General features: G+C 36.9%; 3 protein-coding genes across 7 annotated transcripts; 1 reads left to right on the forward strand and 2 right to left on the reverse strand.

The window, feature by feature from the left end:
* Positions 1-1140: 1140 nt before the first annotated feature.
* Positions 1141-5514, forward strand: LOC113707312 (uncharacterized). Of its 5 annotated transcripts, none has more exons than XM_027229586.2 (5): positions 1144-1484; positions 1812-1953; positions 4026-4237; positions 4829-4977; positions 5069-5514. In XM_027229586.2, the coding sequence occupies exons 2-5, from the start codon at positions 1896-1898 to the stop codon at positions 5163-5165; spliced, it is 516 nt and encodes a 171-aa protein (XP_027085387.1). In that variant the 5' UTR covers positions 1144-1484; positions 1812-1895; the 3' UTR covers positions 5166-5514. The 5 variants fall into 5 exon arrangements, with proteins under 5 accessions (XP_027085415.1, XP_027085387.1, XP_027085409.1 ...); XM_027229608.2 differs by adding an exon at positions 3404-3516 and having other exon boundaries at positions 1145-3292; positions 4029-4237; XM_027229614.2 differs by having other exon boundaries at positions 1141-1953; positions 4829-4988.
* Positions 5515-9490: 3976 nt separating this feature from the next.
* On the reverse strand, positions 9491-11284 carry LOC113695333 (uncharacterized). Its single transcript, XM_027214384.2, has 4 exons — positions 10966-11284; positions 10728-10885; positions 10215-10626; positions 9491-10125 (listed from the first exon to the last, which is right to left on the reverse strand). The coding sequence occupies exons 1-4, from the start codon at positions 11282-11284 to the stop codon at positions 9491-9493; spliced, it is 1524 nt and encodes a 507-aa protein (XP_027070185.2).
* A 4333-nt stretch (positions 11285-15617) lies between these two features.
* Positions 15618-17945, reverse strand: LOC140010903 (high affinity nitrate transporter 2.4-like). Its single transcript, XM_072058531.1, has 3 exons — positions 17043-17945; positions 16672-16787; positions 15618-16576 (listed from the first exon to the last, which is right to left on the reverse strand). The coding sequence occupies exons 1-3, from the start codon at positions 17853-17855 to the stop codon at positions 15907-15909; spliced, it is 1599 nt and encodes a 532-aa protein (XP_071914632.1). The 5' UTR covers positions 17856-17945; the 3' UTR covers positions 15618-15906.
* Between the last annotated feature and the right edge of the window lie 600 nt (positions 17946-18545).

Below are 18545 nucleotides of genomic sequence, written 5' to 3' on the forward strand. Positions count from 1 at the left end.
TTAACTGTAGCTACAAAACTCTCCTTCCAAATCAATCGATTTAAACTCTCCTTTCAAATCAGTTGGTTTCTCTTCTTTTGGATCCTCAAAAATCTTCCAAATAACAGAAACCTTCCTCTTTCTCTCACTTCCCTTCCTAAACAACAAAAATCTCCCAAGTTACATTGCCGTTTGACGAAAAAAAAAATGAAAATCTCTCAAGTAATGGTCTGTTTGATAACATAAAAAAGTGCTGAATCTGAACTTTTTCAGACATTCAGATGTTTGACTGTTTGATAAACGAAAATCCATTTGCTGAATTTGTTAAGTAGTGCTGAACTTGTATGTATTTTTTTCAGCACAAGAATCCTAATTGAATGCTTAATTCTGATAAGAATCAATAGAATTACTTCAACTACCTGATCTTATCTACCAAATCTACCCTTGTTTGTTAATTATGTTCAAAATTCTTATCTAATTAAACAACCTAATATTCTCTATCTAATGATTTTCTATTTTTCTTGTCTCCCTTTTTAATGACTTTCACATCTTTTCCATACTTCTCATATAATATATTTCATCTTTTATATTAATTTGATTTAAAAATAAATATTGTCATTTTCATACCTAAAAATTTTAAGCTAATTGAATCATAGGTTCTATTTTTTCTTTTGGATGAAAAGATATAAGGACAAAATTATCAAATGTAACTTATTAAGCATTCAGTTATAAATATTTATAAAAAAGGTATAAATAGGTTTAGCATTAAAATTCATATATTCATATATTTCTTTTCAGTGTTTAAAATTCAGTAAATTAATTATTTCAATATTTAAATTTCAGAATTCAGACTCCAAAAAAATTCAGATTTAATTTTATAAAACGAAACCTAAAGGTCATTGAGCAAAATAAAAATGTAACCATAGTCGACTTTCCTAAGTCAACCCCACAAGCACAACCACCCCAACTTGTGGAAGGGTGGAAGCCCATGAACAAGACCTGACATGCAAGGCTTTTTCTCTTCTTTAAAGTTCACACGTGTTCCTCTTCAATACAACTTGGACAGGAGATCAAACAATTATGCCGCGTGGCAAAAATCCAACAATGCCAAGCTGAAATTTTTGAATGATCATAATAAGGTTTGCCACAACCACCTTAACTGGTACAATACAAGTGTATTGCAAGTTTGCAACTTTGTAATATTAGTGTACGGTGGCTGGGAAGGTGAAACGGAACAGGTTTTGGTATAACAATAGATAGGATTTTGGTAATGATTTGGGCGGCAAATCAATAAGTGTACAGACTTCCTCTTAACTAACCCTTTCCCCTTTCCACCCTTCTCAGTTTTACTTTTATGCATTATGTTTTGGAAGTTGTAGTCTTGGCTAAACTAGTAAAAAAAATTACTGGTCCGCCAGAGTTCTATCCGGATAGAATTTTAAGCTATCCACCAAAAATTTTTAATGCATAATTTACCACATGCGCCTAGCAACAAAGAGATACAGGTAAGCATAAATTCGGAAGCAGAGCTTGAGTATTTACTTCTCATATCAAAGTGAGCAAGGGTAAAATTTCATTCTCAAGTGTGTGTTGTATCTGATAGAAAAGGGGGTGAATTTTGGAAATTAGAAAATTAAACATTGTAGAAAAGGAATACCAGTGGTTAAGGAAAACAAAAGCACACTTGGAGATTTTGATAATAATACAGGGATTTGTAATTTTGTCTTGGAAAGTGCTAAAAAGGCAAATTAAAATTTTTGGTAAAACTGAGGGCATTATGCAAATCATATACTGCTAGTCTTTCTTGATACTCCAAATCCTGATATCAACAGCCGAAGGCTGAAGGCAGAATTCCTAAACCATTCCAAGATAAGGCACTTGATTGACACACCGGGGAGAAAAGGAACCATTCCAAAATGGAGCTCAGGTTGCATAGTACGGTTGTATCAGTTGCTTCCTTCGACAGTAAAGATAGTAAATTTTCTCCTTAATGTCCTTTCTTTTCTTTAAAATCCCATCTGGATAAGTTGAGAATTTTGTAGCATATGCTGGGAGATACTAGTTTGTTTTTTAATTGTGACTTTCTACTTACCTTCTGCCTACTACTGCCATCTGTTGAACTTATCCATTGTTACCCATTGCTGCTGGCGGCGGTAGTTGAGTGAGTTGTTGTATAATATGAGCGTACTGTCTAGTTAAAAATGGAATCTTTGATGCATGTGCTGTAAATGGGATTCTTGAGTTCATTATAGATTGCAGTAAAAACTTCACCCGAACTTATAATTAGTGGGATTTATTTATTTATTTGGTAATAACTGGGATTGATTTAAACTTTTAGGATACGCCATTTATGGGTAGATAAGGAAGTTAGATATGGTGCCTTTTGTTAGGTTTTTTCAAGCAAGTGTTGAATTTGAGCGCAATTTGAGGTTTGGTTTCTGGTTTCTAATTGGTTGAATCACCAGCGTCAAGTAGTTGCAACTTATTTAAGGATAGAAGGGGATATCTATTGTGCACAGTTCTAAACAATAAACAGATTAGATGGCTAGTTAATTTCACAGCATTAAAATGGGGCAAGAGGTTTGCAGTTTGTTGTTGTTGGGTGGTGAACAACACTTCAAGAGGGTTGCTGATATATTATGAATTCAAGATATAGTTAGATGCACATTGTGGTAGGTTTTCTCTTATATACCTTTTAATGACTGTATATGTTTGTTGATCCTTGAAAGTTGCTGGGGAGCAGAGCTGAAGAAGAAATGTGAAAATGCTGTCAATAAAGATCGACACTTAATGAGGTGTAGTTTGTTGGAGGAAACTGTCCCCTGTTTAATACTCTTGATTAGTAAGATGAAAATTGAAGCGTGGTAGAAGGATATGGTCATATTTAATGGTGAGGCATAAAGTTTCAATTGATAGTTGGAGACTGAAGTGTCTGTAATGAATAATGAAACAGTTTGGATGTCCATTTCCTTATCATAATTTGGTTTGCAATGAAAGGGAGGATTAAAAAATAACTGACAATGATGTAATGCCATGTCTTGATTTAATGAGAAAACCTTTTCTTGTGCTGTTTTGAGCTAATAATATCTAACTTGTCTAGGATTACTGAATGGTCACAGTTAAACAAGTCTCTCTAATGGTTAAAGATTTCTAGTTCTATGCATGCTCACCATTCTCTGATAAAAAGACGGTACCTAGATCTACGAAATCCCAATTTCTATAGGTTGAACCGAAGACAATCAAATTTAAGAATAAAATGAAAACTGGGAAGACAAGCTGGGATGGAGCTCTGTGCTTTATGCGAGAGATAAAGGTTTGCTAGTGTCCACAAAATTGCTTTTTCTATGATTCCTTTAAACGCCACCAAAATGACAGAGTGCTGACTGAGTATGAATCTTTGACTTTGGTGTTGTGAAATACACAGAGATGACGATAACTTCAAGACGATCATTCTATCTTTAGTGCAAACCTTGTTTTCTTCTATTTAACTCAGAGAATGTCTGATACTTGGTGCTACGTCCTTGCTGATGAGACCAGGTAAACAGATGCATGTTCGACTACCCTCAATTGCTAGACCATAAATGTGAACTTGGACACATAAGACAATTTGATACATGCTATTCAAAATGTGCTTTGATGATGTATTGCCAGTTGGTGTCACAAACATGCATTTGAAAGTTCTATATCTTTGTTAATTCTATGCAATACTCACAACATGAACTTGCTCATTCTGATGTGTCTGTCAGCTCACAGCTCATTTATAGTTGGCTAGAAAAACTGGATTGATCTCTGCGCTTCTGATCTTGCTGGTGCAATGAACTCCGCTTGACTGTGGATAATACCTCTACTGCTATATTGTGAAAAATTGATGTCTTTGAGGTTTGGTTAGAGTTGCTAAGGTGTCCCTCTCGTGACAGATTTCCTGCATTTTTTTTCTTTTCATTTTTAACTTTATGGATCTCTGTTTTACAAGATTTTGCACTATATCTTGTCAACTGCTCAAAATCATCAGTGGCTGTTGCTGACCTGACTTTTGATATTATAAGCAGCGAGACAAATCAAACGCAATAGCTGTAAAGTGCTCCAGAGAAGTATTTATTCTCCTTCAGTGTTGAAGTTAAACCAACTAGAGTGCAGAACATGCAGAATATTCTGTGCTCTACCAGAAACAGCTGCTTCTATTGCAGTTGCTGCTACCATTGTAGGTACGGCAGCTACTCTTCTTAAAAGAAGAACGGAAGCTTCTGAAACAACTGAGGTGTGTATGACAACTAATCGCAGTTCTTATGAGACTTTTAAGAGGCCATGTTGCGCATAGCACTAATCTAACCTGAGAAGTAGAATATCTATTAAGAACTTGAATAACAACTAATCACAGTTCTTATGAGACTTAAGAGGTAATGTTGCACATAACACTAATGTAACCAGAGAAGTAGAATATCTATCAAGAGCTTTTCAAGTTCTTGTGCATTGCTAAATCAAATGTAAGTCGTTCTTATAGATGTGATTTTTCCATTATGTCTGTTGAAAGCTTAAGCAAAAAAACTGTTTATTTTTGTGAGACTTATTCCCATCTATATCAAAGTGAAGAATTTTATCATATGGGATAGATAACCTCTATGCATCTCAGTAGTCTATGATTCGAAATTTAGAATATCTCCTATTTGGTTTAATGGGTATATATTCTGCCTTGATCTATTTCCTCTGTGGAACTACAGAGACCGTCAAAAAAAACCTAACCCAACAGTTAAGGAAAAACAGGAGACCATTAGCTTTGCAGTTAAATCCTGCCTTTACTCATGCTGTAGGCAGGCATTTCTTTGAAGTGTGATCCTTGTTATTGGTACAGGCCTCCACAAAAATTTGTGATGACTGTGGCGGTTCTGGTGTTTGTCCAGAATGCAAAGGAGAAGGCTTTGTGCTAAAGAAACTCTCAGAGGAAAGTGCTGAGAGAGCAAGATTGATGGCAAAGAACGCAGCTACCAGATACACAGCTGGGTAAAATTGATGTACCTCCTCCCTTCTCTTTCTCTACAAATTTCTGTATTTTGGAAAATAGTAACAAGAGTCATGTGCTTCAATTCAACAGGCTTCCAAAAAAGTGGAGCTATTGCACAAAATGCTCTTCTTCTCGATCTTGTAGTAATTGTGGTGGCACAGGGAAGCTTAGCTTCAAGATTAACTGAAGTTTCGGTGGTTCTAATTGAGCTCTGTTTCTCATTGCATCAATCAGCTAAACGCCATCAAGACTCGAGAAAGTGATTCAAGCAAATCAATGCCAGTCTTTTTCTTTATTTGAAGTCCCTGGAAAAGCCAGTCTTTTTACGCGCCTAAAAAACAAAAAGGACAAGTCTTTTTGTATGTAATTGCGTGCAATTTCTATGTATTTGTAGGAGCTTGAGTTGCTTTTACCTTTTTCCTTTTCACAACGCTACTTTAGTTGTTTCATGTTTACAAGAAACGATTTGCTGTGCATTCATTACATTTTTTGAAGCTTGAAATGATTTGGTGTATATATCCGGGGCTCTTGAGACATGGCATCAGTGCTCAGACAGATTGAGAATTGAGTACTGTTCAGTTCAAAACTTGGCCGTGGCTGTTGTAGTTTTTTAACTGAATGCAATTTGTATTGAGATATAATATGCTACTACCTTTGCTTTGTTCAGTACGAATGAGAATCAAACCCTTTTGTAGTTTTGTTACTGAAGTTGCCCAATGCAGACCCTCTATAGCCATTCATAAACGACTTCAGGTGATGTATCTTAAAGCTGGTAGTACAAGCGTGTATATGAATCGGTGCAACTAAATTAGGAACTATAACTTTAACTAGTTAATCTTTCCTGTTGAAGGCACCCTTTCCTGCAAGTTTTTCATGCCTCAACTTCTGACGGTGCTTCCTAAATTGTGAATGACTACTGAAGTAGGACTAGCATAAAATATCATCAGCTTGATTAGCCCATAGGCTATATGAGGAAGCAACTGAACTATCAGCTGTCCTGGTGCTTCTTATAATGAAGAAATGGTTTAAAATATGTCGACATAATGACATTATCTTCATGTCTCCAAGGGTGCCAAAGGATCAAGAATATGCTTTTTCAGTTTTTTGAACGGGGTATAAGCCAGTTCATGTATGTGATTTAAGAATGCTAGTCAAAGAAACAGGCTTGCAATTGCAATAATCAAATCAAGCTGACAAGAGCCCTTGAATCATGCTAAACTTTAATGTTAATTAGTTGGCAGGAATCGTAGTGAGGACATAAATATAAGTACGGATGAATGTGCTGAAATGCTATCAGGGTATGACCGTACACCTGTTTGGGAAACTCTACATGTGGAGCAACCTATCAGATTTGTAACAATTCTTTTCTTCTTCTTCTGAATCTTTTGAGTTTTGTCTAAGACGGAACTTTACATGGTATTTAGCTTTTAAACTCCACTTGGTGTAGAATTTAATTTCTCACCATGCATCAGCATCATTTTCGGCTGAATATATGCTGAAGGATTCCTCCCACAACTTTAATAAATTCATTGCTGACTGTAAAGCTCGTCTGCTTTCATGGAGTTGTATTCTTAACAAAATACAGGGTCTAATACTTCAATTAGTCCCAAGGCATGATAAGATGTGCTTTAGCTTCACTTTCTTCAATGCAACTATGATGCTTGAATCACCAATTTGCAGTTTTTTTTTTTAATGGTTGAAAGACTCCAAATCCACCTGCATCTGTTAGTTCAGATCAAATTTGCTTACTAGATCCAGTGTAGATTAAGGAATGACATCCTCTCAAGACTTCTACCCTCTATTGTAATTGTAGCTGCTTTTCGAAAAAGGGTTCCAATTTCTAATCCTTAAAAATGACAGGCATGAGATATTACTGAAATTTATATTTTTTTTCAACAAAAAAAAAAATTTCCTCCTACCACACCGTCCAACTTGCCATGGAATTTGGGAAATTCTTTTTTCATCACAGAGAATTCACGTTCAACCAAACAAATGTTTGATTCGAAAAGTCAGAGGATGGCTTTACACAGAGGAGAATCACATTGTTCCTTAATTTCTTTATCTATTTTTTTGGTAAACGGCGGTTTCTTTATTGACTGTCCGAGGAAGAAATGTGCGAGTGTAATGAACGGTGGACGACGAACGCAGCTAAGCATGCATGTTCCTTGAAGTTCCTTTAACTTTTATTTGCCCCATTAAATGGGTCTTTGTAGTATCTTGATCTGGTGGCCTGATCCAACCGCTTTATAATTTATAGGGTTAATTCCACTTTGTCCCCTTAAACTTTGGACGATAATCCACTTAAGTCCCTAAACTTCAAAGTGGGACACTTAAATCCCTAAACTTTTAATTTGCTCCCAGTTAAGGAAAATTATTGACAGATTCCTGAATGCCGTTGGTGGTCAAAGAGCGTGGCAAACACCAGATTTTGACCGAGGGCAACAATGAAAATTCACAAAAATCACATATATAGATTAAAAAAGGTGGTGAAATATGGAGGGAAGGTTTCCCTCCATGCAACCCACTTCAGATGGATAATGTAGACCCGATCCAAATCATAAAAGGGCACTTCAGGTCGGTATGCTGAGAGACCCAAGTTCTCATTTTGCTATCCACAAGGCAGGAAGAAGAAAAGGAGAACCCAACGCATGGTTCAACAAACAAAGAGAAATGGTGAGGCAATTTTGTGATTGTGGGAAACCAAACATTGATGATGACATCATGGACTGCCATGAACCCAGGAAGAAGGTTTTGTCGATGTGCCAAGTACAGAGTAAGGGAAATTGGGGTTTTGTGTTTATACTTGTTTTTTATTTTTGGTTTGTACGAATTGTAGCCACCTAATCTTGTCTGCAAACATAATGTTCTTGTCAAACTAGGAACAAGGAGGCTGCATATACTGGGATTGGGTTGATCCTGAGATGTGTCAAAGGTCAAAAGAAATAATACCTGGACTGCTAAGGTCGATGAACAAGATGGAAGCTGAGTTGGACAGGTTGAAAGAAAATTCAAGGTGCCAACAATCGAAAGTGAGGAAGCTAAGGATGTACTTGATTATCCACTGGGTTGTCATTGTCATGTGGTTGTTTTTGTTCAAATCTGGGGGAGAACGTCCAAAATGAGTTTTCCAGAAGAAGCAACCGCTTATGCCGGACTGCCTGTTTTGTTTGCTCAAATATGGGACCACCTTTGTCTGTCATTGCTAAGTAGTGGACCTTTTGAGTGGTGCAGGAAGGAAATTCTTACTTTTGCTGACTATGTAATTACCAGCACTTTCCCTAAAAGTGTTGGTTTTATATGTACTGTATCAAATTTAGGGATATAGTGGACCTGCTATGTCCCATAATTGTGAACGTTGGACCTGCTATGTAATCAGAATTTGTTGTTTAGGGATTTTAGTGTCCCAATTTGTGAAGTTTATTGTAAGTAGTTTATGTCACATTAACAACAGCAAACAATAGTCGTACCAGAATATAAAATTTTCAGCAAAAGCCTTTGATCATTCAACAGATCATCCAATACACAATAGCAATACCAGGAATGACAAAAATCCACATTAACAACCTCTGCATTTCACCTATCTAGACTAGCAGAACAAAGGCTATATGAGTTCCAAAACAGAGGCTACCAAAAACAGAGGCTAACAAAAATTCCATGTTAACAAAAAAAATCTTAGTTCCAATGGACTATATGAGTTGAACAAAAGTTTGCCACATCTGGACTAGCAAAACAGAGGCTTTTAGTTGCCTAATTTGATTGTATCTACAAAACAAAAAAGGCTATATGCCTGTACAATTCTTGAGTTGGTTTGTCCAGCATCAGTCAGTTCATGCTTGAAGGCTATTTGACATGTTGCTGCAATTTTTCCAACTTAACAGATTGGTTTCCATCCCCATGGAGCTGCACATTTTCAATTCCAGGTGACTCCTTCGCGTGTCCAGCAGCTGTCTGTAATGTAGATAGGTTAACACACAAATTCCCCTGCCATGTGAATTGTGCTGGCTTAAGTCCACTGCTGGAATGAGAGGCTGTCCCCAAGTCCACGTATGAGTATGGTGCTCTCATCGTTACTCCGTGGCTGTGGGAATAAAGTTTGCGACCATTAGCTTTGGAGCTTAACTGCAAACAAGCACATAACATGAATCAATAAGCCGTGACACCCATAAATAAAGACCTGATATATGGAGACCACTTACATGAGTTGTTGTAGGACTCTTTTCCACATGCTCAGAACTTTTTTGAGCATGTTTATATGGGTTTTCCAGATCATCAGACCGTATTTTTACAGTTTTGAATCCCAAGTCTCCAGTCATGTCCAGTGAGTTGCTAAAGGTCCATTGCCTCAACTTACAATTATTCTTTGAGTGACCAAGCTTACGACAGAATGAGCATTTTCTTCCTTTCTTTGTCACTGGTTCTTGTGCCCCATGTTTTGGCTGATTGGCATTCAAATTTTGAGATGGACCTGTGTGACTCTGTTGCGTACTTACTCCAACAATGTCAATGGTCACATCACTTGGACAAGCCTCTTGTATTTGGCTGCATAGATGGACTTGCATATCCAATATCACTATTCTCCTTTGCTGAACTTGTAGTTGTCCTCTCAGTAGTTTGCTTATTTTTATCCGGACATCCTCTCTTGTTATGTCCGTATTTTTTGCAGCAGCTGCAGCTCATCATGGTGCCAACCTTGCTAACCTTGTGAGGTTTAATTGGATTGACACAGTTGTCCCGTCTTTCTTCTTCTGAAGCTTTTTTTCTCATCTTCTTCGGCCTTCCAGCAGATCTTCTGTAAGTCGGAGGCTTCATTGCTGGAAGATCTATGTGCTCCCACAAATTAGGACCATTGATTGGATTAAGTACAGGTTCATAACTTTGTAGATACGTATTCTTCAAGTAGGTGTTGGAAACATACTTCTCTGGTGCATCATGTCTCCTGTTGATGGCAGCTACAGCATGGCCACATGGTATTCCCCTTAATTGCCACTTTCTACATGAACAGGTTTTGGCAGCCATGTCAACAATGTACTGTTCCCCAAATGGACAGCTTATCTGATACTTCATTGTTCCAGCATATGACGCTATGCACATACACTGCTCTTGTTTAGCCTTTTCCAGTATCTCAAATATTGCTGGACAAAGGAGACCTGAATACAAAATGAAAACAACAAATTGGTCATAAATTTCTCAAAGTAATGAACTGAACTTAATACTAGTAAATTAAATGTTTCTTAACCTTCGTGCTTGGACATTGATTTCCTGTTCCTCTCCATCCTCTTCAGTAGGTACAAATAAATGGTCTGCAGCATAGATATGATTGGTAGTGACCTGGCCTTTAAAATTACTGCATTAAAGGACTCACACATGTTATTCACCAAAATATTACAATCCAATCCACATCTGAAATGGGCTCTACACCAAGTTTTGGGATCTTTTTCATCAAGCCAAGAATGCGCAGCTGCAGATTCTTGCCTCAACTGCTCCATTTCGACTTTCCAGTGGGTAACATATGAAGCTTTTGCGCATTTCCAAAGTCTTTCTTTTAAGGCCAGGCCTCTATGAATCTGTTTGAAATTGGTGTATAGATGTTGCACACAACACCTGTGCTCAGCCTGTGGCATTTTGTCTCTAACTGCTTGAAGTAGTCCCTATACACGTTTGAATACATCTTGGCTTAAATAAAAAGTTGTACCTCAATTATTAAATAAAAAGTTACTGTATAAATAAATGCTAATACAATTCATCATACCTTTTGCTTGTCAGTCATGACACACCAATTACTGGAATCTGAAATTTCCAAATCTTGTACAAGCAATCCCAAAAACCAGCTCCAATTGTCATAATTTTTCACTCTAACAACTGACAAAGCTAATGGAAACATTTTGTTATCCCCATCCATGCCCACAGCTGAAAGTAGTTGTCCACCATATGTATCCTTTAAGAAGCACCCATCCAACCCAATCCAATGCCTACAACCCTTTAGAAACCTGTCTTCAATGGCTCTAAGCACATGTAAAGCCTTTTGAATATGACAATCCCATCCTCATCCGTATCAGTCTCAACGAACACTGTCGATCCAGGATTTGCTCTCCTCAATTCACCACAAAAGTCCTCTAGCAATGCATACTGTTTTTCATGACTGCCTTCAATCATGTCTCTTACTTTTTTCATTGTCCTATAGCCTTGTTTACGACTAAAATCTACATTTAATTCTTCAGTCACCCTAGTCATGAGCTCTTGGACTGTCATGGATGGTGTTTTTCTCACCTCATCTGCAAACAACCTGGTGGCTAGTTTTGATGTCATGTTTCTATTATGGAAGACACGTCCACATGTATGCTCCTTGCTAAGTGTCTTGATCTGGAAAGTGTTTTCACCTTGCATTTTTTAGCCAAAAATTTGCCATTCACAGCCTCTACATTTCACCCGTACCCTATATGTGTCATTTTTTATGAACTGGACATCCCTTCCCTCCATAATGGCTTGGATTCTAACAGCCAACCTAAAAATAACAACTGATGAAAACCTCTGGCCTACCTTAAATCTTGGACTTCTCATTTCAGTTTTCTCATTAAAAACTGAAAATTTAGGCTTCTTATTCCTCTTAGGACCATCTTCATTTTCGGATTCACTCTCACTCTTCAAATCTGTAGAACAATCTGTTTCATATTCTGACTGCATATCCTCCACATTAACCATGTCAGGCTCATCACAAACATTTACTTCATCAACAGTTTCTCTTTTCCTACCTGCTCTCTTCTTTCTTGTGTCTTTGCTGGTAGAAGGTCCAACTTCAGGTGCTCCTTTATGTACACCAAACTGTTGTCCAATCTTCAAGGCTTCATCAAATAAAACATCCTCCTCAACTTGCCCCGTATAATCTGGATCATCGAACTTGTCATCAGCCTGCACATCAGTCTCATCAGCCTGCATATCATTATCAGTTGCCATTTGTGATTCTTCCCCTGCATTATCTCCCTTGTTGTCCTTCTCTTGTTGCAAATTAGGACTTTTGGAATCAAAATTCTCATGACTGTTTGCAGCAACTTCATTACTGTTGTCATCAGCCACATTTTTCCTTCTGTTGTCCACATCGTTGAAGTCAACTTCTTCCAGTATTGCTATGTCACTGTCCATTTCAGATGTTTCTTTCTCTTTTGTAGCCTGCTTGGTAGAAGTGTTGTGGCCTTCAGGCATGTCTCCATCATCTATTTTTTGAGTTTGAAGCCTCACTGGATTACCATCAGTTTCAACTCGTAGATAAACCTCTGCCACTCTATTGGGTGGCAATGTGTTTACAAGTAGATCACAATCCCAATCACACATGCAAAAATATAGTCCAGTCTCAAGCGGCATACCAGGAATCCTACCATACCACCCAAAACGAGCATCTTTCGGGTATCCTAGTCTTACTGCACATTCATCAAGCACCTGTAGTGACCATTTTTCAGCATTACAGTTGTCTATATAGTCTACCCTTCCCCCCACGTATTCTTTGCTGGGAGAGCTTCTGAACTCACCCTGATGGTGTATCGCCAAAGAAAATGAGTCGGGCCAAATGTCATTTGAACCACACTCTGGTTAAATAAAAAAAAATCATTAATAATTAACCCATTAATTATTTACAAAATTTTTAGCATTTGGGACCACAATGTCTTCAACAGAAGGAACATTAGGGTTCCCACAATACTCACTTTTCAGTAAATTATGCAGACCCACTAACAGTACCATCGAAAATATATAATGCCTTGGACATGCATTCCACAACCATCCAAAACCTTAACTTTTCAACAATCCCTACGGCTTTAAAACGTTTTTCTACTGCTACCCCAAATTCTTACCCAAATTTCGATTCTTAAATTCAATTAAAGTACACAAAAAGCTGTAAAATATTTTTCTCATACCAGTACTTGTCTTCTCTTTTGCTTTTTGTTGTTTCGCTGCGGATCCGGACGCTTTTTCTCTCACATTGACTCGCTTCCTTCCCATTCTTGCAATCTTCAGTGTTTTTCAGCAACAATCATTCGAATTTTTACACACTTTGGTTTTTCCCCTCCTCTCTATTTTTTCGTCCAAGACACAGGAAAGAAATGACCACTATCTGGGTTTTTCCCTCCTTTGCAATTTTTTTCCTTTGTTTGTCCTTAATTTACGACCCAAATTTACGTTTATGTCCTTGTCATTTTCAGTAACAATATTTCCCATCTTCATTAACGGAGAGTGTTTGCCACGCTCTTTGACCACCAACGGCATTCAGGAATCTGTCAATAATTTTCCTTAACTGGGAGCAAATTAAAAGTTTAGGGATTTAAGTGTCCCACTTTGAAGTTTAGGGACTTAAGTGGATTATCGTCCAAAGTTTGAAGGGACAAAGTGGAATTAACCCTAATTTATATGACTAAGTCAACTTATCAATTTTTTGCATATAATAAGTTGCCGTACGAGAGGGTGGACTTTTGATACGTCCTTATCTCTAAGATAAGAGTAAATTTTATATATATTGTCAGTGAATATATTATTATGATTGGATGGATGATACACGGTCAGTTTCTGAGATCTTAATTGCCATCTATATCATTTTACTTTGTGGGTACTTTCCGGTGCTGAAATTTTTCCAGTTTTTTTGGTAATAGAAGTATCCATAATAACATTATAGATGGTATTAGTTCACATCTGGAAGTATGCACAACATTTCAGATAACGCATCGCATTAACTGTTAGTAGAATTTACTTTCGTACAATAGTTATTAATTATGTAATAAACTTAGGATTCTATTAGTATAATAAACTATGGAACTTTGATAGTTATAGAATATAGATGCATACCATTTATCGCCTAAAATTTTTAAAAAATTGCAAGTGTCTAAACGATAATATATAACACTCTCTCAATCGTACTTTTTGTCACCTATAATTTCAAATTTTACATGAATGTCTTTTTACCAAATACGTTTTTTTTTAAAAAAAAAATTTTGTGCCTTTAGAGCACAGGATAAGCATACAAAATATAGAGCATGGACTCACTTCAAATTTTAAATATTATCATCCATCACTTGAATTTAGCAAACTTTATCCAAAAATTTTTTCTACATAACTAAAACCTAGAACCACCTTTTATCATGCGTGCTAAGGGCACAGGAATAGAAATACCCAAATAAATATAAGAAATAGAGACATATAAAATTTAGGAATATATAAGAAGATAAAATGATGATAGGTTTGAGAGAATTAATGGTTCATGGTAGGTTCCCAAACTTTACAAACTAGATAGGTTCTAATTGATAGGGGCAGCCGTCCTCCAAACTTTTCAAAAATTCTTCATAGAGTATTATTTTTTAATTAGAACTCTATCACTTTGCCTCCCAACATGTTTATCGTTAATTATGTTATTTATTTTATTACTCCTTCAAAAGTATCCCATAATATACTAAGGATTAATTTTTTATATACTGACATTATAGTGTTTTTTTTATACTAGCAGCTATGGATGTATGTCACATATGTATGAATTTAAATTAAATTTAAATTCATGTAATGTGGCAATGATTTAACCCTGCTAGTGTAAAAAAAAATTGTACACTAACAATGTATAAAAAATTTACTCGGAAGCTAACTCCACTGTCCTTATATTAAAAATTTACTCTAGTTTCTACTTTCTTGTAGTTTAACATAATTGCAACTATGATATTAATATCAGCAAAAGTTTCAAACATTATCTTAGCTAACTTCTCTTTATGTAAGTTCCTAAAATAAATGAACTCTTAGTTTCTTGTTATGATTTTTTTTCTAATGGGTGCCCATTAATCACGCCTAAATAACTATGTAAATACACACATTCATATTTATTGCACCCTTGGATTGTGACACTTTTCTGAATTAACTATACTTTTCTAAAAAACTAACACTTGAACCTCCTCTTAGAGTGCCTAATGGGCACTCATTAGCCAAACCGTTTGTTTACGAGTTACCATTAGGAAAACATTATACAAATAGAAAACAAATGACAAATTAAAGGAAATTCAATCACAGCTAGAATTCTAGCTGTACAAGATTAACTTGAATTAAAAAAGAACCATAGAAGTAAAAAAAAAAAATCATATAACTCATTTCAAACATTCAATCTTCCTAAAGACAAGTCTAATTTTCATGTTTTGCTTTAAACAATGTCTTCTATTATTAAAAATATTTATTTGTTAGTTATCATTTATTTAATTTTTGTTTTTAGTGTGCTTCATTTGTTATAATTTTTTTTGGGTTATTCTTTGCTTCACTGTTCGCGGGCCCCTAATTTAAAATTCTGTGTCCGTCCCTATTCATGATTCTGTAAATTTCAATCACAAAGTGTCTGCAACGTTCATATTTTCTATAAACTAAATCGTCAATGTGTACACTCTTCCCTTTAATTTCAAATTAACTCGATTGTGCAGAGCAGAGTACTTTCTAGATTAGAAGAACCAGAAAAAGGGAAAAAATGTAAAAGAAAATGGAAACAAAAAATGGTAGATTGGTTCTTCTCATCCAAGGGTAAAATGGTATCAGGATTTCTCTCAGCATCCTCCTTCTGTTCAAATTGGTTTACCAAGATACCTAAATACGTAAAAAGATAGTAGTAGTACTTCAGTTTAGCTCATAATAGGAATAAGACAAACCAGTCAACGATTCATATCACTATTGGAAGTTACATAACGAGGCAGTAATACATAGGAGAAAGTTGAAATACTCCGGCAGATCGATCATGGATGTATGTTGCAAACAACTAGCTGCAGATACACTCTCTCGATCACTTCGATGCTTTCAGACTGGTTAATTAGCGTCTATAAGCAACACCAGCAATTTTACAAGGTTTGTTTACTTATTCGTATGGAATCCAGAAGATCCTTAATTTTCTTAGCTTACTTTATCATTGACTAATTTCCATGCAACAAACGTCACGCATGGTTAGGTGTGGAATGAGGAGGTGTTGCCGCTAAGGCAATCACCTGCCTCTTCCCACGTTCTGATCTGCTATTCTCAGCAAACTTGAGACTTCCATGGTGCAGCCCTCTTTGTTTCTCATCCTCATTCCACTCTGATTCATAGTAATATTCTTCACTATACTTTGCATCTTTTGAAGCTGGAAAAAACATGCTTCCCCACTGTGGAAAGTGGACAAGCGCCACAGGAAGAGTGCACGCCACTGCCATGACACCCATCCAAGTTAGGCCTGTGGCTGTGGAAAATGTCGAGCTTGAGAAAAAGACTAGTTGGGTCAATCCACCTCCAAAATTTCCACCTGCACCGGTTAGGCCGGAGATTAGGCCGAGGGATCGTCGAGAAATGAAGGGGATGATTCCATATGCTGCCCCGCATGCGGCTTGAGCTCCAATAGAGAAGAGGATCATGGCTAAAATTGCTAGCGGAAGTGAATTGGCGCGACCAAGCCAGATGCAGAAGGCTCCTCCCAGGGTTTGGACGATCCAAAGAACCCATAGCCGACCCCTCATGCCGAATTTTCCTGCCGCAAAGTCTGAGGCAAATCCTCCGAAAGGACGAGCAGCGAAGTTGGCCATGCCAAAGCTTGCTGCTATGATTCCCGCAGTGTGTAGCTTCAGGTTAAACCTGATTAAAGTGCATAAGATTTTAGTGGTTGAGTTTATGAAGCAACAAATGGATATCCGATATATTGAAGACAAGGGATTAAGAATAGAGCAAACCTGTCAAAAAAGTATTCTGCAATAACATTGTTTATGCATAGCTCAACTCCCATGGAGAAGCCGTAGATGAGAAAAAATATCCACGTTCTGTAATTTGTGACTGCATGACGAAACACCTAAAAGGAAGTGGAAAAGAGATTAAAATTTTCATTACTTTATTTAGAAAGTAAAATCTCCTATATTTTCTTTATCCTTTTTTAATTGTTTCATTCTTTGGGTTTGATCAGATGGGGTTTTGTAAAGGTCCAGTCTAGGTCGATCATAATTTTACATAAATATAATGTAGATATGTGTAAAATATTTGTACTTGAGAAGAGTACAAACATTTAAAATTATAGTCACTTTGACTAGAAAAAAAAAATAGTGCTCACTTTGGCAAATTTGTCTTTGTGGACATCACCTCTCTTCTGGAGCGTACTGAGATTACCATCAGGCAAATCTTGGCCAAGGGTCAAGACCATAATCCCTGTGATAATATGAAGCCATCCAGGGATGAAAAAGGCAATCCTCCAGGCAGTAAATGGGGTGGCACCCAACATTTTAATCAGTTGAAAAAGAAAAGGCATGAGAAGTTGGGTAACACCGCCTCCCATGTCACCCCATCCTGCTGCAACGCCATTAACAAGCCCGATAATCTTACTATTAAACATAATACTAGTCCAATATTGGCAAGACACAAACGTAGCCAATGAAAATCCAATCATGAACCTCACGGCTATGTATCCTTCGGCTGAAGACACAAATGCAACAGAGAAAACAACAGGAGCTACTAACAAGTTAACAAAAGCGCAGCCGTATCGCGGCCCGATCAGATCACAGACTACTCCCATTACTAGCCTGGAGAAAATGCTTCCCGAGACAGAAGCAACTCCAGCATTGCCTATGTCTGCTCTGGTTAGGTCAAGATTGTCCCGGATGATGGGAACCAGAGGAGCAGCGGCGAAAGTTGAGATGAAAGTGGTGAAGAATGAGATCCAGGCAAGGTGGAAAGATCTCATGTGGGGCTGAGCAAAAGAGAAGATCTTGAGTTCTTTTGCCTTGTGCTCAGAATCCACTGGCAAAGCAAAATTTGCTGAGGTTTCAGCAGGGACAGTATCAGGCGTAGCCACAGAAAAGGCAAAGCATTGTTCTGTGCCAGTTACTCCATGCATGGAGCTTCCAAAAGGAGCTTCAATGTCTGCCATTGACTAGAGGAGTTAGTATGGGAGAGGCTGAAATATATGGATGGGAAGAAGAAGAAAGTAAAGGAGCAAGTGCTATTAGCTAGCTGCTTTGGCTTGTTGATGGCTTATGGGAGGTGAGAAACTGTGGTATTTATAGTGTTTCAAGCGTTGACATTTTGGAGGTAGCCTACGTAAGGAAGACATAGGAGTAGGACTCACATGATCTGATCTATAACTTCTCTGTACATATAACTGCACTGTAATAGTAGTGTAATTAACATCTTGGACTACATATTAGTTTTGTTTTTGTGGAATATGTGCGAGTATAATGGAAAGATTCCTGTTTCAACAACGTGAATCCCTTTTCATGTGGAAGAAGTACTTAAGATATATGGAGTCTTTCGCCGAAAAATGTTGTGGCAAGTGCAATCGTGTTAATTACCTTCCAAGCTGAAAATTCTCAGATTCTGGAAAAGATACACGAAGTTAAGTTTTTTAAACTATTAATTAAAATTTGTTTTTTTTTTCTTTTCTAGCTATATGCATCTCACAAATTTAGATGTACATATGTAAACTGTAGCTTTGCTTTTGATACTCCAATTTGTACACGTCCTACTCAATAATTTTCACAGTCTGATTTAGATTATTAATTGGGTGGAGCGAAATTTGTGTTAATAAGCTAAAACATTTTTTTGAAGGAAATGTTATTTA

Source organism: Coffea arabica, chromosome 1e (genome assembly GCF_036785885.1).
Source record: "Coffea arabica cultivar ET-39 chromosome 1e, Coffea Arabica ET-39 HiFi, whole genome shotgun sequence".
NCBI lineage: Eukaryota > Viridiplantae > Streptophyta > Magnoliopsida > Gentianales > Rubiaceae > Coffea > Coffea arabica.